This window comes from Sciurus carolinensis, chromosome 5 (genome assembly GCF_902686445.1).
Source record: "Sciurus carolinensis chromosome 5, mSciCar1.2, whole genome shotgun sequence".
NCBI lineage: Eukaryota > Metazoa > Chordata > Mammalia > Rodentia > Sciuridae > Sciurus > Sciurus carolinensis.
Genome location: NC_062217.1, coordinates 161,526,163 through 161,553,791, shown reverse-complemented (window position 1 = coordinate 161,553,791; position 27,629 = coordinate 161,526,163). Strand labels below are relative to the sequence as shown.

The 27,629-nt window shown below is 40.5% G+C and overlaps 1 protein-coding gene across 1 annotated transcript in view; it reads left to right on the top strand.

The window, feature by feature from the left end:
• Positions 1-732: 732 nt before the first annotated feature.
• The window catches only part of Ablim1 (actin binding LIM protein 1), a 277,478-nt gene continuing 250,581 nt past the window's right edge, over positions 733-27,629 (top strand). The window contains exon 1 of the mRNA XM_047553301.1: positions 733-1,114. Within this exon, the coding sequence (XP_047409257.1) occupies positions 1,102-1,114 (13 nt within the window). The 5' untranslated portion in view covers positions 733-1,101. The remainder of the gene's footprint in view (positions 1,115-27,629) is intronic.

The window sequence follows — 27,629 nt, the reverse complement described above, 5'->3', positions numbered from 1 at the left end:
TGGGCTTTCTTCCGTGGGGCCCAATTATCCACCAATTATTTTTCTTAGGAGAATTATATTCACCTGTTCTTTGAGTGTTTTCTAAATTCCCAGAGCTATTACACAGTTCCCATCGCATCGGGATAGCTTTGGGAGGTGCCTACATAGCAACGAACCAGACCACCTGCTGTGAGAGTTACAGAGGAAAAGAGAGTTGTGGGAGGCCACCTTTGTAGTTTACAACTCTGGCTTAGGTGGATTTTCTTATGTTGCCTACAAGCATCAAGCTCCAGTGGATAAACTTGCAGGGCATAGGATTTTTTCTTGTATTTTCTCATTTGCACCCTGACATTTAGAAGGCGTGGATTGGTTAGTGTTCACCCTCTTTAGACCAGGGCAGTCCCGACATCCGGAGTCCGTTGGTTCAAGAGCAAGACCTGGAGCTAGGTGGAAGGTCCCTGCGCGCCAGGGCTTCCTTCAAGGATCGAAGCTCTCCTAGGGCTGAGCTGGTTTCGCAGGGAGTCATAGGTCGCCCGCCCGCCGTGGGGACCGCCAAAGTCGCCTTTCCGCTGAGAGCCAAGCCCCACCAGGCGCCCGAGTCTACCCCTCCTGACAAGGGCACCGCCTGCGGGAAGGAACCGAACGGTCCTTTCTTGCATTCCTTCCCTGGGGCCGAGGCAGGAAGTTGGAAAGCCATTCCTAACAGTACCATTATTATTATCATCGAGGACCCAGGTCGGGAGAGGGTAGGACGCAGAGCCGGATCGCACGCCCCACCTCGCTCAGGGACAAAGCTCCGCCTGGCGCCGCAGCAGAGCGGGCGGCGCGTCCCCAGCAGCGGCTGGACCCGGGTGGGCCCGGCCGGCGGCCCCGCCCAGCTGGCCGCGAGCTGTCAACGCCGCCGCGCCCGGCGGGTCCCTGCGGCCGCTGCGTCCCCGCCTGCTGGTCGCGCCGCGCCGAGCCGGCGGGCAGGTGTCCTGCGGAAGGCGTCCCCGCGCGGCCAGCGGAGGCGCCCGGGGCGGCGGGCGCGTGTGCGCCGGGGCGCGCGGCGCGGGGATTTTCCTCCCCACGCCCTGCGCGTTTCTCCCCTGCCTTCCTGCTTCGGTGCCGGCCGCCGACACCATGTCCGCGAGAGGTGAGTGGGACCAGGTGGGCACGGCTGCGGACCCGGGCGCCGGGCCGGCCGGGGCGGGCCGCGCAGGTGCGGGAGGGCGAGGGCTGCGGGAGCCGCGCCGGCCCCGGCCCGGCCTGAAACTTTGGCAGCGGATCCCTGGGCTCTGGACGGCTGCGAGCAAAGGAAGCACTCGCCCTTGACCTTGGTCCCCGGATGTGGGCGAAACCCGGGCCGAGGTCGGTGCCCAGCCCACCTGTACTGGCCGCACGTCCCGGCTGGGCGGGCGTGGGGGATGGGCTGCCGCCGCCCGCCCTCGGGAGCCTTGGCGGGGCTGGTGCGGAGGGAAGAGGAGCTATTTTTTTTTTTTTTCTTCCTTTCTTGTTACCATTTTGCAGCTCGTTTATGGAAGGAATCCAGGGCTTGATGCAGCAAGATTTAAAGCCGCAGTATTTACACTCCATTAAAAAAAAAAAAAAAAAGTAAATTCCCTACCTGGACTCCCCCTTGAGTTAATCTCCCCTTCCTCTCCCCACACGTCTTTTTCTGGAGTAAAACAATTACAGCAGGTGAAATGGGCCGAAGGAAAAAAAATAAATCAGAATTGCTTTTCAGGCAAGAGTGAAGGGAATGTATTTCTTGCCATCTGGAGCAAGCGATGATGCTGGGAGAGTGAGTTAGTCATAGCTCTGTGGCTGCTACTATGAGCGAAATATTAAAGAGATCAAGTCATTGTGCAGCTTGCGAGCAATTAAAATGAAGTGCCTTGGTTGCTTTGCCATAAGCATTTAAGGAAAATATTGATTATTTTTAGAAAGTGTACTTTCAAAGCAATAAGTCCCATCCCTTTTGATACCCTGAAAGCAACTTGTAAGAGGAGTTACAAAGTTGTTTTTTAAACTCTGAAGCTTTAATCCTGCTTTGGTGGTGGGGTGGGGAGGGGGGAGTTTGGGAATTTAATAATTAAATTAATTAAGCGCTGCTTTTCAGAGGTTTATAAGGAACACTGTAACCTCTATCCAGAATGTTTCATTCCTTGTTAAGGAATCTGGTCTTTGTTGATTGTTCTGGTTGATTCCATACCTGGAAATGGGATGCTAAGGACTGGGTGAAATGAAGAATTCACATTGTAGACATGGAGCTACAGAGGTGACATGAGGTCCAGAGATGCTACTTACTACCTAATCATGCCCAATAATTTGGGCATATTAGAGAAATAAAAAGAGAAGATGAGAGGCATCTGATTGTAGGGGACTCAATGAGTCTGAATGGGATTTTCTGAGTGCCCAAGGGATTCCAGCTGTACAATCTCTTTAACTGTGTTTGAAGATCCAGACTTTCAGTTCTGACCATTGTCCAAAGTACAACAAAAAACATGTGGAGAATATCTGTCATAAGTTGTAAAGCTCTCTGGGGTCAGAGTCCACCTCCTATTCAGTTTTATACCACTAAAGCCCTCAGTACAAAACCTTGCACACCGCAGGAGCCAAGTGGCCGTGGGAGCCTTGGTGTGTCCTGGGAAGCAGCAGGTCTGTTAGGTGATGCCATCAGTTTCACTTGGTTTCTGGCCCCTCCTTTTATAGGGGCTTTGGTGTATCTGGGGATATTAAATGAAGTTGACCCAGAGATTCAGAAGGACTATAAGTTCTGAATTGGGGCTGTTTTCTTTAATATTTCTCCCTGAACCTACTTTCAAGCACGATGATCTGGAGTTAAAGACTTTTCACTCAGCTGTCCTGTTTCCCCTTTGAACCCATGTCAGTAACCTGGAATTTAGCAGTTTCAAGTCTGACTCATCTTTGGGAGTGGCAGGGGGCAGAATAATAATAAACATCAGTTATTGAATGCTTATTATGTGTTGGACACTTTGTGTTATGTGGCTTAATCTTCACAATAACTCAAGCAAGTCGATACGGTCTTTATCTCCCCATTTTACAGATGAAGGAATTGAGATTTTGAGAGATTATGTAACTTTCCTGAGTTTAAACAGCTGGTAAGTGGCAGATCCTGATTCTACTCAGTTCAGTTAGACTCTGACAGATCCTGTCTTGCTACCTCTATTCTTAGCCCTTTGAATATTATCTTAGACACCACAATCATTGATTTGCTAAAAAAAAAAGTGGCCTCTATGTGGAATTTAAAGGAAATAGCCTTGGTAAGTAACTGGGAAGCCCAGTACATTTAGGAACACCTTAATGGGTATTTGGGGGTGACAAAGTGAAGAGGCTGCTGATGCTTGATATTGTTATTCTGACATTCCCATTCATTTCCACCTGTTTCAGTTTTGAGGACCAGAAATTCCTAGATATTACCAAAGACTTTTCTTGTGTTTTTAGAAAGCACTTTATTATATGAATTTGAAATAATTCTAAATGTTTAATGGAAGATTGAGTAGAGTAGCTACTAAATTGAGTTTACTTAGAATAATGTCTCTTTTGTCATTTATTTTTTATAAGATGTCACAACTGAGCTTCACTAGTTTATCAATTCTGTGTCTATGCTCTGTGTTTGTACTCCTGAAAGCAGAGATAAACTTTTAGGATCAGAAAGTTAATGTGCCTACTTACATATGGCACTTATAAATAGGAATATCTTTAGACTCCTAGAAAGATAAATCCCAAGGACTTAAAAATTAATCTCTTCTTATTTATAATATCTAGGCTTATAGTTTATGGTAAAAGCAAAACAGTGTTTTAAAAAACTGAAAACATTGAAACCAGTTGGGTCTCATAAGAAAAGCAACTTTATTAAGAACGTTTTAGAAAAATATTCTTTTATTAATCTGTTCTTTAGATACAAACATAGAGTATTAAAATTTGGTTCACTATTCAAACTAACAATATAAAGTTTTTAGTTTTTAATTCCATGTTGGGGGAAGCTATGACATTCCATCTATGCTCTAATTAAATATTCTCATCAAAGACTTCTAGCTTCTAATTTCTACCACTGAGGCCAAAATGAATCCCTCATATCTTGATTTTTGAGTTGCCTGTTAGAGGAAATTATAACACTTAGAATAGTGTTCCCATACCTGGGGAGAATTGTTCAGGAATTCCTTTAAAAATGAAGATTCCCAGACCTCCTTCCAGATCTAGTGGATCATAAAGTCTGAAGGGGAGGGCCCCCAAATCCTTGTGTGAAAAGCTTTCTAGGTAATTCTAAGGATTAATAGACTAGAGTGGTATCCCAAAATTTCAGGATCATAAGAATCATCTGGAGAATTTATCAAGCATATTGATAACAAGACTGTACTTCAGAGCTACCAAATCATATTATTGAGAGTAGACCTGGGAATCTATGTGTAGGCATACCTGGGAACCATTTAATTAGACGTTATTTCTTCCAAAACTGATCATCTGGCAAGTTTTGAAAAAAAGCTGCTTTTTAAGTTATAATAGTAATACATTAAAATCTATTATCAATATATTAATATATTAAAGCTATATTAGCATACAATTTGCATATATTAAGGTTTTTAAATTGTAGTGTACTTAAAATTTAAACATAATAGAAGTGTGTAAAGTTAAAAATGAATGACATGTATGTATAACATGTCAAAATACACCCTACTGTCATGTGTATCTAAAAACAACAAATATAATAAAAAAGAAAGTTTTCTATTTTTATGCCCTGTCAATTTATCAAAGTAAATAATGGCCAATAGTATGTCCTGTACATCTTTCCAGACAGTCTCTATTTGTTAACTTTTAGTTCAATTCAATATATATTAAAAAACCTATTCAATGCAAGATATATGGCAGTTAACAAGCACTATACATAGAAAGGGAGTGCATTAGCTTTTCAGAAGCTTGAATCTTGGAAGAAAAGGTCCAGGAATGGGCAGAGAGTTCCATTGTCCTGGCAGGGAGGTAACTCAAAGCATATATGCTTGGGAAACATAGACTTTTCTATTTTTTTTCAGAACTTTCATAAAACTGGAAGCAAACTGAATGTTAATCCTTAGAGGAACAAGTGACTAAATTATGGTGCATGTATATTTACATATTATGGATGATATATGCAATTATTAGAAAGAATGAGTTCCATCCATGTGTTAGTCTGGAGACACAACCATGACTCATAAAGTGAAAAGAGCGAGTTCTAGAATAGAGTGTATGTGATATGTGATCCCAGTTTTGTAAATTGAGAAAAATCCCCATGTGTGCATATGTGTATGCCATGAGCACAGATCACAGTCATAGGACAGTATATGCCAGCCATTTAAAAGTGGTGACCCTAAGACAAGGGGGAGGGGAGGAAAGATAGCTGGCTTTTCTTTGAATATATCATTTTGGTTTTTGGTAGCAAGTAGGTATAGGTTTAATGATTGAGAGAAAAAATCCAATATAGGAAAAAATGTCCACTTTTTCCTGACTTATTCACTTCATTTGTTAGACTCAGGGACATAGACCTGCTTTCATTTATTCAATGGATATTTATTGAACACCTGTAAAGTGCTAGCAATTGGTTAAAAGAACCCAGTACAAACCTTAAAGGAGCTCTCAGTGTTAGGGAGCGACAAACAAATATTTATTAAAGGATTTGCTGAGTTCAGAGAGAGGCATAAGAGGACAGGGAAGGTGGTGTTCTGATTGGTCAGAACATAGAATGACACCTAACACATTCATGGGTGAGGACCACAAGATCAATTGAAGCTTCTTAAAGGAAACAGAGTTTGTTCTTGGACACTGAGTTGAACTTAGGCAGATGAAAGAGGATGGAATGGAGGGAAGGGCTTTCCAGGAAGGGGGCATGAAGAAGAAACAGCACCATGAGCTTGAGCCCAGGAAGCTTGTGTGGAGTGTGTCAGGGAGGGAGACCCAGACCTTTGTGGAGTCAGGAGGTGGAGTGTGCTCTGTGGGCACAGGGACAAGAGAGGGGTTCCAGAGCACAGAGGAATTATGCCAGTGGTAAGAGATGTGCTGCAGGAGGGAAGCAATGGATGAGAGGGTAGAGGGATGGGGCCTGGATCATTCAGCCTCGAAGAATGCAGGGTGTCAGAGGTGCTGGCTGCTGGCCCCAAACGTCCTAACTTTGGCATGAGGAATTTGGGTTGCTGACCAAGCTGAGAGGACAGGGCAGTTGTGGGCTGGAGGCGGAAGCCCTCTGCCGGACACTGGTTCATTTAGAGTGTCAGAGGCCCAGATTAGGACGCCAGGCAGAGGGATTATGGGAATCCGAGCCACACCCACTTTTTGCTGATTTCCTGGTTTCAGAGTTATAGCTGGCTCCACAAACCTGTGCTTTCTGGTTGGTAAAGGGTAGATTCTTGCTCTGCCTCATCTTTCTTCTCTCTCTTGCTCTGCCTGTAAACCTATGCCTCTTGGACATATCATTGTAGCTTTATGTTTCTTTTGTGGTGATGTGGTAAAGCTTAGTGCACTAAGAGTTATGATTTGGTGTGATGTGAGGGCCATTTTTTTCTGGCCTGTGTCAATAATCATTTTTTTTTCTACTTTAGTTATAGAACTCTCAAGCAGTTCATTAACCTGAAGAAAGGAAAAGATGTCTTTGAAAGCCAAGCATAGCCATTGTTAGTTTTAAAAAGAAAAAAGTTTCTTTTTAAAAGAAATATTAAATTAGCAATACACTACATTTCCTGGAAATCCTTTTTTTCATTTAAAATAAATGTCTTCCGATTCCATATGTAGATTTTTTTTACATGAGTTTTGAACATCAATATCTCACTTGTGGGACTATCATATGTCCCAGCAAAGGTTTGCAAAAGGTTGAATTATCCTCACATTGTGTCTGTGCACAGCACTAAAATGTAAAAAAAAGATATTTTGAATGATAGTTTGCTTGTGTCTGCCATTATCTAGTTAATCACTGGTTTCCAACGTGGTTGAGTAGAGAAAGGAAAAAGAACGGGAGTGGTCAGCATTTCCTCCTGGTTAAAGCAGTAATATCTGGAAATCTCTCTCCATTCATCCCATAGACATCCCATTGAGCTTTCCTGGACTTCATCATCAGACATAGTCATCTAAAATCCAGCTGTCAGCACTTGTTAAGTTTCATAATGTCACAAGGAATTGACAGACGCAGGTTGCCATCTCTGTACCAGTTTTAGCCCCTAAAACTCATAGCTAACCATACATAGCAGCTTGGGCCCAGAAGAACCTGCTTCTTACACCCTGTTCCTTAAGGACCTCTTGGGAGATATTTGGAAGCTCTGTGGTCTTGTACCCCTTCTGCCATCGGGTCCACCCATCTTGGTGACCGTGTGGCAATGCTAAAAAGGATACCTATGCCTCACCCCATGGGTAGGCAAGGCTTATGTTTCCTGCAAACTCCCCCTTTTAGCTTGTTTTCTCCCTGACTAGATAAGGTCTGCTTCTGCATTTGTGAGCTCCGCCTCCTCTAGAGCACAGATGTCATCATTCTGTCACAGACAGCAGCCTGGGGCCAAAACAAACTCAGGGCCCAAACCAGCTCATGTCCTAACTGAAAAGGACAGTGTTTTAAAGGTAGAGAGAGAAAGGAGGAGGGAGAGGGAGAGTGACAGAGAGCAAAGGCAGGGTGGGTGGGAGGAAGGTGGGGAGAGAGAGAGGGCATGAAAGCAATTGAGGAATTGATGTGCATTAAACAAGAATATTAATTTTGCCCCTAAAAATTGAAAATAGAGATCTTAGATTTGACTATAACTGAAATATTTGCTAGTATAAGTTGAATTAGTGCATTTTCTCCTTATTGAGATAGAAGTCAGTATGATTGCAATTCATGTCAGTTATAAAATAGACACCACAATTAAGAAACTATATGCTTTATTCTCTCCCCTGTCCTCAAGAAGAGAACTGACAAACATTTATCTGAAAAATTCTTAACAGCAAGGAAGATGACAATATAATGGACAGTGTTGAACTCTTTAATCTGTCAACCTTTCTCTTTGACAATCAATAAGCTAGTGTTTTTTGAACCTCTCTCCCAGAGTATCCAGATTAAATCCAATCCCAATCATTCCTGGTCTAAGGATGCTAATATGCTCATTAGTGAAGTCATTTAATAAGTATTAATTGAGTTCTCTGGAGTGAGGGCTGTCTTGGTTTGGGGGCACAACAATATGAAAGGGCATTAGAATAGGTGGATGATTGAGGCTGTGACCAGTTAACCAATCAATATCTATTACATTTAAATGTACGTTTTACTACATGGGAGGTTAATGCAGGAAAATCATCAAGTTCTAGGACAGCCCAGGCGACTAAGCGAGATCTGTCTCAAAAATCAGATAGAAATTTCAAGGACTCTGATGTAGCTCAGGGGTAGAGTGCTTGACTAGCATGTTTGAGGCCCTGGGTCCAAGCCCCAGTATCACAAGGACAAAAAATGTATATATATAAAAACATACTGTGTAAGTTATCATTCAAACAGGCCCCAGCTACTTCTGTCTAGGACAATTGCTAAACCTGATGGGACGCTGAGACAACAAGTATAAGCCAGAGTGATTCTAGATAAATCGAGACTGTGGTCTTTCTAACGCATAATGTTTCTAGTCAGCATACATTTTGGTGTTAATGTATTCTTTGACTCAAAAGAAAGAATTCTGGTCAAAAGCTGAATATCTGCTTATAGTATTTTCCACATGGTAGATTATCTACATCAAAATTCAAGTTTAAATTTGAACTTATGCTAGCAAATACTTCAGCTGTATTCAAATTAGGCTATTTCCTCCCTTTCAATCTAGCACACTTCTGGGCCACTTTCTGGAATGGTAAATTGGTATGCTCAAGTATAATTATTATTATAGACTAAAAACATGTAGTGTGAAAACAAACCCAAATAAATATTTGAAATATTTGTTTATTTTTTGGGAAATTCACATGCTGGTTTCCTTATAAGTTGGAGTAAGTTATCTAGAGAAAAACTATTCTGGGAAGGAAATGGTCGGTGCCTTTCGTCCTTCATAGTCATTGTAGGTCAGTGGTTTTATTTCTTCTAGTTAATTGTTTCAAAGCAGTTTTAAAATGTTAGTTTAATTTACCTATAGACTTACAACCTGATTTTCTGCCAATATGGTAGAGATTTATTGTATTATTTTATTGGGAAAATCATCTAACATGCATTTACCACCATTAGGGAATTGTCTATTAAAAAATAATTACTGAGTAGGAAAGTCCTTATTTAGTCGATGAATCTATAAAATTCTTTGTATTTTTGAGCCCTGACATTAAAATAAAAATGAAAGCAGAAATTGTGGGTCAAGCACTCAAAAATTATTTGCTGATTGGAGATCATATGATTTTAGTCTTTTGTTAGGTAATTTTTTAGATTTGCAGAAGGAAGAACTCTGCATGCATAATTATTATTATTCACATGTTCAGTAAATTAAAAGAAATCAGTCCTTTATTCTGTACAGCATGTTCTTTCTCTAGATCTTCAGCATTATTATTTATTAGAGTAATATTTGATGGTAGGCAAATAACTGCATTAGGGTCAATTTTTAGAAAGTTTTTCCTAAAGAAATTGCCCTACAGTATATTTTACTTTTTTTACTTTAGGCTGTGTCCAAGGTCTCAACGGGTGCTTTTCTTTCTCAACTTATTGGGAATTCATTTAAAAACATCCACAACAGGGAAGCCACCAGAGAACTGGATGGCAACAATGAAGGGAAATGAGGACAATGAGGTAAACAGCTATTTCTGGCTTTCAGCTCCAAATAGGAATGAACAGAAGGAGAGGAGTCCCAGAGTCTAGGGAAAGGAGGGGAAGCCATAATTTTTTTTTTAAAGTTAAAAAAAAAAAAAACAAACAAACCCAGCAACAACCAAACAACACACACATACAAATGTGGAAAAGAGATTCAGGTTGGCAATCTCTAATGGATTCCAGGGGGATGTTTTTGTTCTTATTGTTGTGTGTAAGACAAGGGAATCTTTATTTTGAATCATTGAAGCATTTGGGTAATGTGCATGGGCATAGTGAAGGGTTAGTTTTCTTACTGGTTCTTTAGATGTTTTATTTTAGGAGAATTTATTCTATGGTTAGGTGCTTTATATAAATGGTAGAATTGTAGTTAGAAAGAATGTATTCATTTGTCTAGTAATTCACTGTGTGTTTGCTGAACACCTACTAAGTGCTCTTAAGTGTTGAGGGGAGACAGCCACTTGCCAAATAAGCATATGATGGCCAGTGTGAAGAAGAAAGTACTATGAAGAAAATAAAGAAGAGCAGAACGGAGAAGAGAGCGTTGGAGAGATGAGAGGGCAGAAGGTGGCTGATGATGGAGGGCTTGCAGTGACATTTGGGCAGACACCTGAAGGTGTGAAGGAGTCCTGCAGAGATCCAGGAAAGCAAGACAAACAACACCAAGTCCTGGAGTCTGTCCTGCTTGCTTGGTCCAGGCCCAGAGTGGCTGGATGGGAGAAGTCAGGTGGAGAGGCATGGAAAGGTCAGAGAGATTTGAGGTAACAGAGGGTGTCAAGGTGGTCTCTCCTGCAACAGGAAACCCTTGGAAAGTTCTGAGCAGAGTTGGGACATGACTTGATGAAGTTTTAAACTACTGCTCCGTCAGCAACGTGGAGGGGAGCCATCAGGGGCAAGAGTGGCAGTAAGAAGATTATTTAGGAAGCCATCGTGGAGATCGTGAGAAGGGAAATCTGCAGTTTGGACCAGATGGTAGGAAAGCCAGCTGGGGAGAAGACACTGGACTCTGGAAATATGTTAAGAAATTGCTCATAGGCCTTGCTGATGGCTTGGAAGCATGGAGTAAAAGGAAGAGGGGAACCTTGGACACCTCCCATTTTTCTAGCAACTAGGAAGATAGCATGTCATTTCCTGGGATGGGGAAGAGTGTAGAAGGAGAGGGTTTGGCGGGGAGGAAGCAAGCATTTTGGACATATAAGTTTGATATATCTCGTAGCCTATTATGAGGCTATTAAGCCTATTTTATAGATATAAAAAACAAAGCATAGAGAAGTGAAGAGCCTGCCGGAGGTCATCAATAGCTGATACATTGTTGGATCTGAAGTTTCCTTTCAGGTCTTGTTAATACCAGAACATGTTCTCTACCACAATGCTGCCTCTACGCCAAACTGAAATTCAGGCCAGGAAAAGGGTACATCTGGTTTTCTTTTCTTAATTATTTATGATTTCTCATTATGGGATACTTTTCTGCATATTTAAAATATATTTTGGGTTTAAAAAAAAGTAATTATCACATCATTCCAAATTCTACCATTTATTGACATTATTATTGTCAGCTCTGTAAAAACACTGCTAAGACATGAAGAAGTGTGTTCTATGACTTTGGGGTTCAGTCCTTCATTGTAATCACTGGGTGCTTGCTGGGAACCAGGTGTGGGAGAACAAACCGAAGCTGTAGTACTGTGTGGCCAGCAGCATGAGGGTGTTGCATGTCACATGTTGTAGGAGGACAGAGGAAGGACACACGTCCATCCAGATTGAATATGGGGCAAAGGAACACTGGACAGAACAAGTGATATTTGAATGGAACCTTGAAGAATGAGAGAAATGTGCCAAATAGAAAAGTGTCAGAAAAGTATTCCAGGCACAGGAAACAGTATGTTTTTAGGACTTTTAAAATGGTAACTAAACATATTGAATATAAAGAATAAAACATTTGAAGTTAAATGTAACATATAGGAACAATATGAGGAAGATTTAAGTTATTGGAGAGAAAAAGTATGCTGTTGGATAGCAAGACACAATATTGTAAAAATGTTCTTTTTCCCTAAATCGTTCCATAAAAGAAATGAAATTCCGGTTAAAATGCCAAGATCTTTTTTAAGGACGTGGCAAAATGATACCATTACTCCTTTTACAAAATAAAATGTTTAAAATTCTAAAAAAATAAAGTGTAATTATGGGAGATTAGTCTTACCAGAGAGTAAAACATCTATGACAGCACAATAAATAGTTCGGTGTTGGAGAAAAATTAGAGTAGTAGAAAGAATGAAATCATAGTGAGCAAATATATGTATCTTTTTTTAATAGTAAACGTGGCATTTTAAAATCAGTGTGAGGAGAGAGATTATCCAATAAATGATGTTGGGACAAATGGCTAGTTTGAAAAACTATATTTGAATCTTATTCTTATCCATAAGTATCAAATAAATGAAACAATAGAAGTCCTGATGGCTTGGAAGAGTATCTCAGTGATAGAATGTGTGCTTAGCGTGTGTGAGGCCCTGGGTTTGATCTCTAGCCACACACACACACACACACACACATACACACACATACACATACACACACACCAAGTGCTAGAAGAAAATATGGGTGAATTTATAACCTGGCAGCCTTCTGATGTGCTAAATAGGACACAAAGCCCAAAAGTCACAAAAAAAGATAGACACATTTATCTACATGCAAATAAAAGACTTCTCTGTGGTTCAAATGCCACACCTTGCATTCTGGCTTGTAATTCTCAGGCCCCAGCATGGCTGGCTTGAGGGGGGTCACCTCCATCAGAAAAGTTCAGGCAGCACACAACAGGGCAGAGATGAGACAGGTGGGATCCTACCGAGGGTCTTTTGAAAGCTGTGGGATTGCTTGAACAGTTTTAGAGTGTTGTGGCCCACCTGAAGACCTCATTGAAGTTTTCCTCTCTGCACAAAGCAGACAAGTACTGAGGATGGTGTCTGCTCACCCTTTCTGCAAAAATGTATGGAGAGATTTTAATACCAAATGCAAGGGGTACAAATGACTGAGAGTTAGTGTTTGCCTCAAAGCATTTATAGCAGACTCAGGATGGATATCTGGAAGGGGAAGGCCTTGGTCATTCCTACTCTTTCCTACCTTCCAGAACATTTACACCCCTTCAGAAGGGCTGGCTGGAGACTGTATCATCACTTCTCTGGACAATTGTAGAAATGCCACCTAGTTCTGGATGACCAGTCATTTTCTTTCAGTTAACGTGGGCTGGTCCTGTGACACTGCCACAGCATAACCAGAGGAAAAAGCAGAGGCAGTGAGTGCATTTCTCCTGGGAAGGACTTTTGGAAAGAAGGACAAAGAAGCACTTGGGACTGGGCTGGACCTGGCGGGTTTAATTAACTCATTTATCTCAGCATTTTCTCCTTTCATTGCAAAGCTGTCTACAGTGATAAACACTAAAATAAGGATATTTATGTGCTGGTGTTCAGAACATTTGATTTAAGTGAGCATTCTATTAACATTCTTGGAGATTAGCCTGCCCTGTTCTCTGAATCCCTTTGAATAAATCAGGCCCTTGTACTGGAGGTTCTCTTTCTGCCTGATTTCTCTGCTAGCTTTGAACTTGGCCTATAACTCTGTTCTTCCTCTGAGAGCTATACTTCTTCCCTCACCCCTCCACCCCCAAGACTTTTCATCTTAGCAACTAGCACACTGAACTGCAGAGACATGGTTAGATGACTCTGTCTTTGTATAGGCTAATTCTGTGAAGCCAGGGTCCCTTCTAGAGAAATGTTATGTATATACAAGGACACTAAAATAGATTCATTTATCTGCCTATGGAACTAGCTGTGTACTTAAAAAAAACCCACTATTTTTGATTCATGCATACCCATGTTTATAGCAGCACAATTCACAACAGCCAAACTCTGGAACCAACCCAGGTGTCCAACTCTGTATGGATTGAATGCATAAAGAAAATGTGGCTTATATACACAATGGAACTTTATTCAGCCATAAAGAAAAATAAAATTATATCATTTGCAGACAAATGGATGAAACTTGAGAACATTATGTTAAGTGAAATGAGCCAAACTCAGAAGGCCAAGGGTTTTTATGTTTTTTCTCATATGTGGAAGCTAGAAAGGGAAAAGGAAAAGAAAAGTGGGGGTATACTGGGATCCCATGAAAATCAAAGAGAGATCAGTATAGGAAAGGGGACAGGGTAGGAGGAGGTGGGGGGAAGTACTGGGGAGTAATACTGGTCAAATTATATTGTTATAATTTGTGCATGCATGAGTATGTAACAACAAATCCCATCATTATGTACAACTGTGTGTGTGTGTGTGTGTGTGTGTGTGTGTGTGTGTAATGCACCAATTAAAAAACGTGGAATGATAAAAAACACTATTTTGCCTTTTAAATATATATCTTGAGATCTTTCTACAATAGTTCTTGCCAGTATAGTTCATTTAAAAAGACCATGTAGTGGTCAATCATAGGATTGCACCATAACTGATTTAATAGTCTCTTATTAATGGATACTTTTCTTATTTTTTTTTACAAACAGTGCTATATAGTATATCTTTGTGCATATACCTTGACATTTTTAAAGCATAGCCATACATATCGTTCCATAACTTTCACCTGATGCTTCAGAGATAATGGAAAGACAGCAGAGTCCAAACCTTTCCTTAAACACCCTCCGTGATCAACTTGCCCTGGGTTTGCTTCCTGCGCTTCTGCTTCCTGCTTTGACCACACGTATAGTTTCTGCCTTGCTGGGAGTAGCTTATTTCTTCGATACTGTAAAATGTTATAGGTGTTCCTTTTATACCAAGGGACAGACCACTTCTACCCCAGGGAATAAAGAATATTTATTTCCCCTTCACTTCATCTAAAACCAGCCTTATTACTTGATAGAGTATTATTTTTTCCTGAATGACTGACAGCAGAAAATCCATTGCTTTTAGGTCAAGACAATCACAAAAGCTGCCGATCCTGATATATTTTCCAAGGACTTACGTATTATCTTCAGTTAAAAAATGAAACTTGAAAATTAATTTGTTTAGAGGTTGAATCTAAGAGTCCCCATTTAACTATAATGCAAATGGCAGCTGCTCCACAGGAAGTAGGGCATTCTGGAAAAGCTGGACAAGAAGTTAGGAGACCTGAGCTTTAGCCTGAGTGCTTCTCCTCTAGCTGTGGGATCATGTGCACACCCTACAGAAGATCCCCTGTTGGACCCCATTACCTAGTCCCTATTTTCATCTATTCCCTAGATAATCTTGGAAGGCTCTTGTGTTACCAAGTCCTGAAACTGAAAATGAGTTTCCAGATCAGATGACTCAATTTCAGTTTGAGTAAATTCCCGTAATACTTAGTCTTGGCTGGAATTTCCACAGGCAGGAGCAGAGACTGGCAGCATCTTGTGGAATGTCACGGGGGCAAAGGGTTGGGGAAGGTGTTAACTGGCGGTCCAAGCCATGGCACTAACACTCTGGGTCATTTATCACTTTTGTCTTTGCACAATGTGATTAAATACATGTCTGGCTTCCTTGGAGAGCTGATGACATTTCCTTGCAGCCTGAGATGGTTTGGTATTCTCAAGCCAACGAAAAATGAAAATCTGTTTGTGAAAGAGAGCACTTGTAATTAGTGTCCTTCAACTCTTCCCCCGCACTTGACTTGTTTGTTGTCTACCATTGTTAATGATGCTTATAACATTCCCATCAAGGAGCCCAAACATAGAACTAACAGAGAGCTGATTTGCTCTTGGAAAATGTCATGATGTTCATTAAGTTAATTGGATGGATTTATTTAGAAGCATTGACTTATATAAGGCTTAATATAAGACTAGCATGAAACTCATAAAAGGATTCTTAAATGCCATTTTGAAAAAAATATGGAGTAAAAGGACTAGGAAAATGTCAAGATCTTCTTTGTTTTATCCCTTTTTCTCTTGCTGCTGTTTCTGGTTCGAAAACAAACAGAAACAAGTATTTATTTGTCAAAGAGGAAATGCAGATCTGGGGAATGAGGATTACCTACCTGGGTTCACTCAGCAGTTTGCCTTACAGTTCTTTGATTTTGCAGGAAAGCATCAATAACAATGTTTTCCTTTCTCTTCTTTTGATACAAGTGATAGTAAGGCAGATTCTCTACCAGGCACTTCTGTCTTTAGTGTTATGTTAGTCAGATTATAGCACACCATACTCATTTCAGGACAGGAATTACTAATAGGGAAGTCAGGAGAAAAGTCTCTTTCTTGTGCCTGTATTGGCTGTCTTTAAAATAAACAGTGATCTCTACTTTTGTATTATTCATTGTAGGAGAAAATATTTTATGAAATTGATATTGAGATATTAAATGAAATCTATCAAACTATGACTCTAATGCCTGCAAGGATATTTTTTCAAAAAATTATTTTTACTATCTCATTGTTTGACTTGGTCATAAAAAAGGGATGGCACAGCGGAAATATATTTCCTTTGTAGAATACTGGGGAAAAGATGTTTTATAGGAAATTGTCAAATGTAATATACTTTCAGCATTCAGAAGAATGCTTTTGCAGGTCAGGAACACTGACAAATACTGCTGTGCAGAAGGGATGTAACCAGTCACTTTAGGTTTGTTGAGAATATTAACAAAAAATTCTGGCTTTCCTAGCAACCTTTTTCAAATCCGTTTCCCAGTCTTTCTTTGGGTTTTGTGCCCTGGCTAAACAGGCTTATTCATATGCATGCATTTATTATGGGGAGTATTTCTCTAAAAAAGGGTTGTAGTGATTCAGCACATCACCAGACTGATGAAGACCCTTGTGGAGATAAGTTGACAGGTTTGACTTTACTTTGGGGAGCAATGCCCGTGGATACTGTTACCATCTCAATGTCTGATAATGTCTGTCTGCCTGGCACCTAGTACTTTGATTCCATAGGCACTTAGGAAGCACCTGTTCCCTTGGGAGCAGTAGTTACATAAAGCATTAAAAAAAGTTGTTTCCCATAGAGGTTTATGGGTGCTTAACTTTTTAATTATGCTATTTTATTTGTGTAAAAATTATATTTAGGAAATGTAAGTATGTAAAATAGAGCACATCAACTGGTAGGTGCTTGGGAGAAAATGAAGCAGGGACAGGGGATGGAGAGTCTGGGATGCAGGTGATCTTCTTTCCATGAGAAGATGACTGTTAAACAAAGAGGAGAAAGAGCAAGCGGGCCATGGGAGTACCTGGGTGAGAACATTCCAGAGGAATGGACAGCAATGCAAAGGCTCTGAGTGGGTGCACTTGGAGTGGTTAAGGCTCAGTGAGGCCAGTCGGAAGGGAGGTCAGGGAGATGGTGGGGATAGGTGGCCAGTCCTGTGCTGCCTTGTGAACCCAGGACTTTGGCTTTTACTCTGAGTGAGATGGACCCACTCAGCTCACTTGACCTGAACAGAATATGCCTTTAAAGAAAATGCAAGGACCCCTGACCTACAGCCGTGGGCTTGCTTATTTATACAGTGTTGGTCATCTTTGGGTTTCACTCTGTGTGTGTGTGTGTGTCTGTGTATGTGTGTGTGTGTGTGTGTGTGTGTGTGTGGTGCTTATTGTTTTAATTTGTGAATAACTATATGAATAAAACCTAGCTTTGTTAGATTTTGTAGCTAGCAAACAAAGAGTATATCCTGAACCAAGGGTCACTCACATTGTTGAGACAAGAAAGAAGCAAATGCAGCCAATCTGCAACGGGCAGTGATTGCCTCGTGTTAGGCATATAACACCTGATACAGTCTAGAAGAATAACTACCAGAGGAAGGCAAACCCCTTCCTTCTCTGGTTTCAGAGAGGAAAGCTGTGAAACGAGATAACCACCCTGCAGAGGGTGTGACCAAGTTTAGAAACCAAGATCTGGTGATATATCATTAGATTTTCAGTATTCCCCTGAATTTTAGAGTGGTATATCGATTAAATTATTAGGCGTTCTTAATTCTAGCATATTATTTGAGCCAGACAGAACTCCCCTGGGACAGAGATTACGTGCCACTGTGCCTGCTGTCAAGAAAACCTCAGCTGCTGTCCTTGCTTGGTCTTTTGCGACATGAACCAGGATGTTTTCTTTCTTTCTTTTTTTTTTTTTAAAGCGGGCAAAATGGGAGGGAAGAGATGAATTTATTGGACATGCATCCACACCAAATATAGCACAGAGGGACATACATAACAGACAAGACTTCCAAAGGCCTGGGGCTATTAAAATAGGCACTGATAAATGTTTTCATTGTTGTTTTTGTATCTGTCTCTGAATATCTGATAGTAAAAGCGTAATTGCAGAATCGAACTGCACTTTTGTGTAGATGGTATGTTGTAAACTGGCCAACCAGAGATGGTATCTAATTTCATGCCTGTTTCCCAGTATGTCTGCTTTTTCAGAACTGAAACATAATAAAATAGCCCACTTCGCTCAAGCTAGTTCATGATCCCATGAAAATGAGAATTATTCAAGTAGAAGAATCCACATTTACCCCCTTGCACCCCATCTTTTTGGTAGTTTAGCAGTTCAAGTGTGACCATACCATGGTTCCCAATAACTTTTAAGGAATTATACATAATGCATTTCCTAAATTTTGAGAATCCATACAGAAAGCAATTAAAGTGGTGGATGGGGTCATTTGTACGTATGGACAACTATTATCAATATATCCATCTCTCCCCTTTCTGGTCCTTTCCATATATTACTGTCAAATTAATTTTCTACAGCTTGACTAGGTGGCTTCCCTATGTAAAAAAGCTTCTAGGACTCACCATTGCCTCTTGAATTTTTTTTTTTTTTTTTTTTTTTTTTGGTTTGGCTTTTATTTTGATTCCTGTACAGTAGCATTCAAGGCCTCTTGTCATACATACCAGAAAGTTTTAATTTTTGAAAGTGAACAAAATAAGGGTAAAAATGAATTCATTGGACATGAATACTCATTGAGTGGAACAGTCAGGTGCACACAACAGCTACAACTTCTAAATTCGTTTGTTTTCTTCAGTTTGTCCTTGATTGTCAGAACTTTCCATGACCCCTCCACCCTACCCTGGCTTCTTGAATTGCCTTCAGACTCCTCTACCTCGGCATTCAAGGCTCTTCACCGCCATATGACCCACTTCCTTTTCTGTCTTCAAAACTTGCTCAAGTCAAGCTAAGTGGTTTGTCTTTTTCAAACTCAACTATGGTTTTGACTTTGTTTCCCATCTGGAAGGCTCTTTCCATTTTCCTTCATCAACTTCTGACAAAGCAATGTCTATTTTTTACAATTCATCTTATGTGCTATGAGGATCTTTTTCTCCTTTGGGGAGACCTGCTGTTTTGGAGTCCCTCATTTTGAGTAATAATCTTCCTTGTATTATAGAACTTCAGGTACTCATTTTATTGTGTTCTTTGTACTTACAAAGGAAAAGTTTCAGCTACCATTTCTGGAGTCCTCATTGTGTGCTAGGCAATGAGGGGCAGGATCACCTTGCGGTTAGAAGGTAGCTGGCTGGGTTCAAATTCCATTACCATCTCTTACAGCTGGCCACACTGGGTGAATGTCCTTTCCTCTCTGTGCCCATCCTCTGGTACATGAATAGCAAGTACCTCATAAGATTTTGAGAGAATTACAGGAGTTCAAACACAAAGGATTTAGGACAGTGCCTGACATGGAGTTAAACAATTAATATTAGCCAATTACTATTTATAACCATCACAATTCTTCATTCTGACAAAATCCTATGAGATTTATACTGTCCACATTTTAAAGATGGAGCAGAATGTCTCAGGTTAAGCAACTTGCCCAAGTTCATACAGATCGGGTATGGCAGAAACAAGTAGTCACTTAATAGATACTTTTTTGTATAAGAGTTATAAGGCAGCAGGGTAAATGAAAAGAACTTGGGCTTCTGAATTCAGATTTTTGCCTGGCTCCCTTACCAGCTATGTATACTTTAACATTTACTTAAATCCTCCTTGCTTCAGTCTCCCTGCTTTTGTAAAAGGGCTCTGAGAGTGGCAACTATTCCACAGAGTTAGGGGAGCAAACAAGCAGATTAAGTGAGATAACCAGTGTCAACAGTCTGGTGTATAAAAAGTGCTTAACAAATAGCAGTTCTTTTCCTCCCTTGTTATTAATATTTTAAGTTATTACCATTTTATCAGTCAAGTGATGATCTGGCAAGAAGCAAGATTCTGATTAAAACAGTGACTTCAACCTTTCAGAAACCAGTGCTGGCAGTTGTTACTTTAACAATGGTCATGAAACCTCATGTTCTATGTCAGTGAACATGATTTTGAAACTTGAAAATACCCTTTCTTCATTCACTTTGCTATATTGCCTGAAGTTATTGCGATAAAGATTGGGTCAAGTTAACCAGCATCCTATTTCAAAATGCAGTATCATGGAAAGCTCTTATTATATTGTTATGTTGTGTGCATGTATGAACGTGTAACAACAGGTCCCATCAATATGTACAGATGGAAAACCAATAAAAAAAGGTGGGGAAAAAAAGAAGTGACTTAATTTAATCTAATTGTTTATTTTTCTAACTTAGCTTAAGTCAGCCAGCAATGAAAGGGGAGAAGCTTTGCTTTAGGGAGGAACTTGAGGGGAAATCATTCTGAAGCTACAAGGATAGGCCTAAGTAAGAGCTGAAGGGGTGGAGGAGTAGAAATGAGTGAGAATGTACAGTCAAAACCATCCCCAGATCAGATGATGAAACCCTAAAGAACAGTTGACTGCAACACAACTTCTGGAGAAAGAGACAGATAAGCAAACAGGAAGCAAAAAAGATAACAGCAAATAGTGATGGGGGCCATAAAGAAAGTCCACCAGGGTTCTGTGGAAGATGGTGACTGTGTGGATAGGTGTCTTTGTAAGTGTTGGGGAAAACTGGAGAAGGAACCTGCAAGCTGAGATCTGAATGAGAAACAGCAGCAGCCACCTGAAGACTTTGAGAAGTGTGTATGGGACCGAGGGAACAGTGGTCACAAAGGTCCTGAAGCAGAAGGGGGTTTGGTGTGTTCCAGGAACAGAACAAGTTTCCGTGTGGCCCTTGAGTTACCATGAGAGGTAGGTGGAGATCAGGCAGGGTCTTACCTGCTCTACTGACAGTTTGATTTTATTCTGACAGTAATGAAAACCCACAGGAGGGTTTAAGTAATGGCATGATGTGATCCAATTCATATTTTAAAGCTTCACTTTTGCCATTTTTGGTGGAGTTGATAATAGGTAGGCAGGAGAGAAAGCAGAGAGAGCAACTGGGACATTTTTTCCATGACACAGAAGATCACGGATGGGGGTCTGGAGGAGGTGGGGCTCTAGGGGAAGGGCAAGCAAAGTTGTTGCATAATTTAGACGGGGAGCCAACAGGAATTCCTGGTGGGTAGATGGAGGCCTGGGGCAGAAGGCAGGGAGGGGACACTGTTGCTCTATGGCTCTGTCATCTGGCAGAGAGGGAGCTGGAGAGAGCAGGTTTGGGAGTCAAACTAACATCAAGAGTTCTGGATGCATATGCTAATTTGAGATGCCTCTGACATCCAGGAGCAGGTCAGGCAGGCAGCTGGCCACCCCAGGCTCCATCTCAGGGGAGGGTCAGGGGGAAGCTGTTTGGTTTTGGTTTTGGACAGAGTTCCTCCCACCTCTGCTTCCCAAATGGCTGGGACTAAAGGAATGTGCCTCTGTGCCCTGCAAGACAGAAGCTTTAAATTGGGAATTTGTCAGCATAAAGCTTGGGACTCTACCTAGAAAGAGCACATGATGGAGGCACATTCTCTAGTGTGATGCTGCTCAGAGGTGGCCCACAGCTTTGATACTGTGCCACAGCTGCCTGCTACTGTACACGCACCCAGAACTGGATAGTAAGCATTAGAAATGTCTGTAGCAATTAAGACAAATGATCACTTGCATTTTGTATGCCTTCTGATTTCATTGTTTTTGTAATTCATTTTTACTGCATTTTATAGTAGTAGTGGTGTGCAATAGATTGGAGATGAAAGCAGTTCCTGTTCCTTCTCTCCAGGTGACAGAGGAACTGCTCTGAAGTTTAGAGGTTGGGCAGAGGAGGAAGAAACAGATCCTGAGAAAACCTGGACAGAGGGAAAGAAGGAAAACATGACTTTATTTTTATTTTGAAACTGTAACTTGAACCCAGAGTATCTTACTCCGAAGCACAGGTGCTTCTTGCAAGTTTACACTGCTTTCTTCCCTAGGGAGTGACCCCCCGCCCCCCAATGAGGCCTGCGATGTAGCACTGGCAGAGCTGTGGTCCCATGGTGAGACTTTGACTTCTCTGTGCAGGTGATGGCTCTTGGTCTCCCAAGAGGCCAACTCAGGTTGCCAAGAGGGGCTGCGTTCCTGATGGCCCTGAGAAAATGAACATCTTCTTTCTAAATTTTTGTCTCACTTTGTCTTGTGTCCCCAGGGAAGTCCTACTTATGCTTTCTGTTTTTCATGTTTGTGAAAGTCCACCCTGAGAACAGCTTTTTCTTTTTTGTGCCCCTCCTTTTAAATGGAGGCCAGGCCTCGCCCATGTGGCAGCGCTGAGAAGCTCAGCCGTCCTTATCATGTCCCAGCAGCCACCCTCTGTCCTGTGTGTCAGCCCTTACGAATGGGTATCTGTGACAGAGGAACAGGAGGCAGCTGCAGCTGACATCCTGACTCAAGGTTTTCTGCCTTTAAATATTTTATCGACTAACTCAGTAACTTCCCTGGAAACATCTTGAAAGAGGACTGATTTGCTATTTAGAGGTTCAAGGACTCCTCGCGCTTTAGAGAAGAAAAGCACTTAAAGAGAGGACAAAGAAATTTAAAAAAATTATTACCCTCCACTTGGGCTGATTTAAAATTGAGTTTAAAAAGCAAATTATTTCACAGAAAGATCCAAGATGATTCTATTTAATTTATGTAAGAAATTTGGCAGTGTATCTGAGTCTGGCAATTTGAACTTCAAAAAGTACAAGTGGTTCTACCACTGACCTTTCATTTTCCTGAGTTCTAAAATACATGCCACCACTAATAGCTAATTGAGCCACTTACCCTGAGAATTTCCCCATTCAAGTACTCAGGGCACATTGTCTAGAGCCTAACAACATCTGGGTTCCTTTCCCTGCATCAGCACCAATGGAGTATGAACTCCTAGTACTAGAAGCTATTCCAAGTCCTCACTTTCAGGCAAAATTCCCACGAAGTGGCTTTGTCTAGTTGCTCCACTTATACCTTCACACATAACAATTTTAAAAGTATACAGCTTAAAAATAGTAGTAATAATGGTAGTAATTACAAAAACTAACATTTATTAATATACCACATGCTGAGCAATATTCTAAGACTTACACAGTTTAGCTAATTTGGTCCTCACATTAGTCCTTGAGATGGATAAGATTATTTACCCATTAGACAGATGAGGAAACTAAGGCACAGTGACATTAAGTAACTGACTCAAAGTCGCTGAATCAAGATGATGTTTGTTTTCTTATTCAACTTGCTGGTCTGAATGTTCTACTTGAGGCAGTAGGTGGTATGAAGGGGAGAGTTGATGATATTTTTGTCTACCTTTTTCTTGTTCATGGTTAGAAATAAATAATACCATGAAGGGTCACTAAGATCAATTGTATCTCCTCACTTTTTTTCCAAATTGTTATTGGTACATTACTATGGTGCATAATGGTGGGATTTGTGGTTACACACTTATACATGCACACAATATAACAATATATTATGGCCATCAGTATTCCCCAGTACTTCCCCTTTCCCTGCCCTTCCCCCTTCTCCTAGTTCCTTTCCTCTACTCTACTGATCTCCCTTCGATTTTCATGAGATCCACCCACCGTTCTTTTCCTTTTTCCTCATCAACTTCACATATGAGAGAAAACATAACATCCCTTGACTTTCAGAATTGGGCTTATTTAACTTAACAAAATATTTTGAGTTCCATCCACTTGTCTGCAAATGACATAATTTTATTCTTCTTTGTGACTGAATAAAACCCCTTTGTGTATATATACCACATTTTCTTTATCTGTTCATCCATTGATGGACACCTAGCCTGGTTCCATAATTTGGCTATTGTGAAATGTGATTCTATAAACATAGGTGCGCATGTCTCACTGTAGTAAGATGACTTTAATTCTTAAGGATAAATACCAGGAAGTGGTAAGTTTGGGTCACTGGGTGGTTCCATGCCTAGTCTTTTGAGGATCCTCCATCCTGATTTCCATATTGGTTCTCCTGGCTTTATGGTGGACAAATGTCCATAGTTTGTTTGTGGGATTTAATCATTAGAGATACTTTAGCATTTTCCAGTTAAATAACCGATTTTATAATATTTAAAGTGAAACTAGTAGAGAAATTAAAAATACTCAGAAGCTTTCAAAGAATTCTTAGTGAAGACTTTATTTTATAACACAAAATCTAAAAGTAGAGTTCTTCTTGGTTTATCTTAGAGTATTCCTGTTTCATCAGAAGGAAATCAGCTTGAGATTCAAAGTTAGTTTTCTGCCAAAGTTAGAAAATCTATGAGAATTAAGGGTAGAAACTATTCGCTCTGCCCTAACTGTAACTCTGAAAGTTTGTATTAAATATAGAAAGTTCATAAGTTGCGAATAGTGTTATGTGATTAACAAAATAGCAATTATAACTTATATTTTGTTATGGTTTTCTATAAATAACTCTCCATGTCTCTAAAAACTCTGCAGAATTCTTTTTATGAATGTATAGTATTTCTGTGACCAAATGTATGATCGTTTAAAAATACATTACTGTCTGTTTTCCTGAAAGGTTTTATAATTTTGAAATTCCACTAACTGTTTGTAATGGTACCCTTATCACTTCTGGATTTTTAACTTAAAATTATCTCTGTGAAATGTGGGGAACAAAAAGAATCTCTTTTTGATGGGGGAGGTACTGGGGATTGAGCTCAGGAACACTCAACCACTGAGCCACATCCCCAGCCATTTTGTTTTTGTATTTTTTTTGTACATTTCTGGATAGTGTAATTAAATCTCACCTTGCTCTGCTTCATCCCACCTGGAATGTAAATCATTCCTTTGCCCAGTATATCCATGCTTTATGGCTACCTACCCATTAGTCACTTAGTAACTGTTCGGTTATCAGATCAGCTGCCAAGGCATCACAGTGCTTGTGATCAGTAATCCTTGTTTTCATTAATAATGGTCCCAAAACACAAGAGTATCGATGATGGCAATTTGGACATGTCAAAGAGGAACCATAAAATGCTTCCTTTAAGTGAGAAGGCAAAAAGTGCAAAAAGGTATTTTGAGAGCACGAGAAAGAGACCACATTCATGTAACTTTTTTTTTTTTTTTTTTGGTACCAGAGATTGAACTCAGGGGCACTTGACCACTGAGCCCCATTCCCAGCCCTTTTTTGTATTTAATATAGAGACAGGGTCTCACTGAGTTGCTTAGCATCTCACTATTGCTGAGGCCGGCTTTGAACTCGTGGTCCTCCTGCTTCAGCCTCCTGAGCCGCTGGGATTACGGGGATGTGCCACCACGCCCGGCTCACATAACTTTTTGTACAGTGTATTTTTACAATGTATTGGTGCATTGTTCTATTTTATTGTTAATGTACTTGTTAATCTCTTCTCATACCTAATTTATACATTAAACTTTATCACCGATATGTATGTATTAAAAATTATATCTGTGTGTGTGTGTGTGTATGCGTGTGTGTGCGGGGGGATAGTATTTGATGCTTTCTGTGGTTTCAGGTGTCCTTAGGGAGTATTGGAACATATTCCCCATGAATAAGAAGGAACACCTGTACGTCATTTTGTGAGCCGTCTGATTTGGCAGGGAGGAGGAGGGCCAGGGGAATGACCCTCTCTTTCTCTTCTTAAAGATATTCATTATTTTTCTGATGTATGTTGTACACATTCCCGGTTATCAGCAGTGCTTTTGATTTTTGAATCTAGTGCTTGTTCATCACTTCCAAGGACTCATGTCAAGAACAGCCTGTCAGAACTCTTTCTACCACTGATGTTCAGTGGTTTCCACAATGCTTCATTTCCCCTGATTTGCAGTCTATAGATCACCCCTGAAATGCAATTTTTTGCAATTCAAAGGCCTGCTTCCAAGTTACTATCCCAGTTACCATATCTGGTCTATTATATACATGGTCCAGATGACTATTTCTGATAGTGTCCAAGTTACTATATCTAATGGCATATTGGCCGTTTTCCTGTAAATGTGAATTTGGGGCTGCAGTTAATTCCTTTCCCCACAGTTTTCCGTGCCCTAGGAGGATGTGTAGGAGTTGGGATTTAATAATGCCCAGATTTCCTTTGGGTAGAATAAGAACGACTTCCAAGGGAAGTGGCGAAGTCTCCTAGGATTACTTACTTCTACAAAGTCTGCAGCAGCAAAACACTAAAAATTTCCCTTAGAGAGTATAGGGAAGGCGTAAAACATCTGATCAAAATGTCCAGCTGCTCACTTTTGTTGTCGTTCTTGTTTTTATCTATGCAGCATAAGGGAATGAAAGCTTAAAGTGTCTGTTCTTACTAATTACTAACAAAATAGGTGTTATTAAAAATTTGAGTCACATATTAATATGTGCCAAACTTATTTAAGAATCACACAAATGCTTATTAAACTACCTATTATAAGATACACTTTATTTGTAGCCTGGAAACCCTGTTAAATAATTTTGGTGACAATTTTTTCTCTGTCTCTGGTAAGTGTACGTTATATATTCAAATTAACACCTAAAAATCAGTGCTAACAAGTTTGTGATTAAGAGTTGGTTATCCATGTTGTAGTTAAAGACAGGGATGCATCTGTTGTGCTGAAGGCCAGGACATTTATTTCTTCTTCTTACTTTATTTTTACTAATAGGAACAGGTCCCAGCAAGAAGAGCTTGGATGAGCTTCCTTAAGCCTGTGAGGCTATATTCAATTTATTTTCCAGCACTGAAGCAACGACCTAACATTGCCTGAATGCCAATCAAGTTGGCATTTGACCATCTGGATTAAAGTGGGAAATTGTCATATTCAATGGAGTCATGTTTTTGATGGCAAAGATGTCTTTAGTGTGTTCGTTTGTTATGTAATTATTTTGTTGTCTTGATTCTGTGGTTTCAGAAAAATCAAAAAATTATGATAAAAGCATTGCACGTATGGTGTGAATAGAAGTACGGAATGGTATTGAGTGAGAAGAAAGTGCCTTGCCCTAAGAGCTCCGCATCCTGGAAGCCCCACGTTTAAGCATCACTGCTGTTCTGGAGGGTAACACCTCAGCATCCTCACTGCGGTCTTCTCACTCAGTAACTTCAGAAGTCTTGCTATGAACCACACAGCTTCAGCACACGGATTCTGCCTCCCTTAACCCTGTCCCACCTTTTTGTCCAGGCAACTCTAGACACTGTGGCTCTCCAGGGTGTAAGCTGAAGAGCTGGGTGTGTCCCTCATCCTTCTTAGTCTCTTTACTCCCAGCTCTATCCCTCCTTTTTATATGATCAAAACTAGACATTTGCATTCTGATATTATTATAATGAAACTCGCCAAACTTTGTCTCTAGGCTTTTTCTGAACACTGAAAGCTGTGGTTCTCTCAGGAGGACGTTCAAAGTATCCAGAGCAAAGGGATTCTCCTTTCTTCCATTCTCCATTGACTCAATCACATCACCTTTCATCTGTTTCTACCCACATGACCTCTTTGTACTTTCTCTGTCTGTTCCGGAGATTGCAGGCACAATTTTCTTTGATATGGGAAGAAATAGTATTCCTCTGCTTTCTGATCATGCCACATCATTTGAAGGGAATCGCTTTCTCCGTCTTTCAAGGAACAGGTCCTTGCTCATGCTGACCACTCTAAATATGGCAAGTCTCTCTTCCCTCTACCATGCAGTATCCTCTGTGCATGGTGGTTTCCATCTCTTGTACATCCAAGTAAGAGTTTATTCTTGAAGGTAT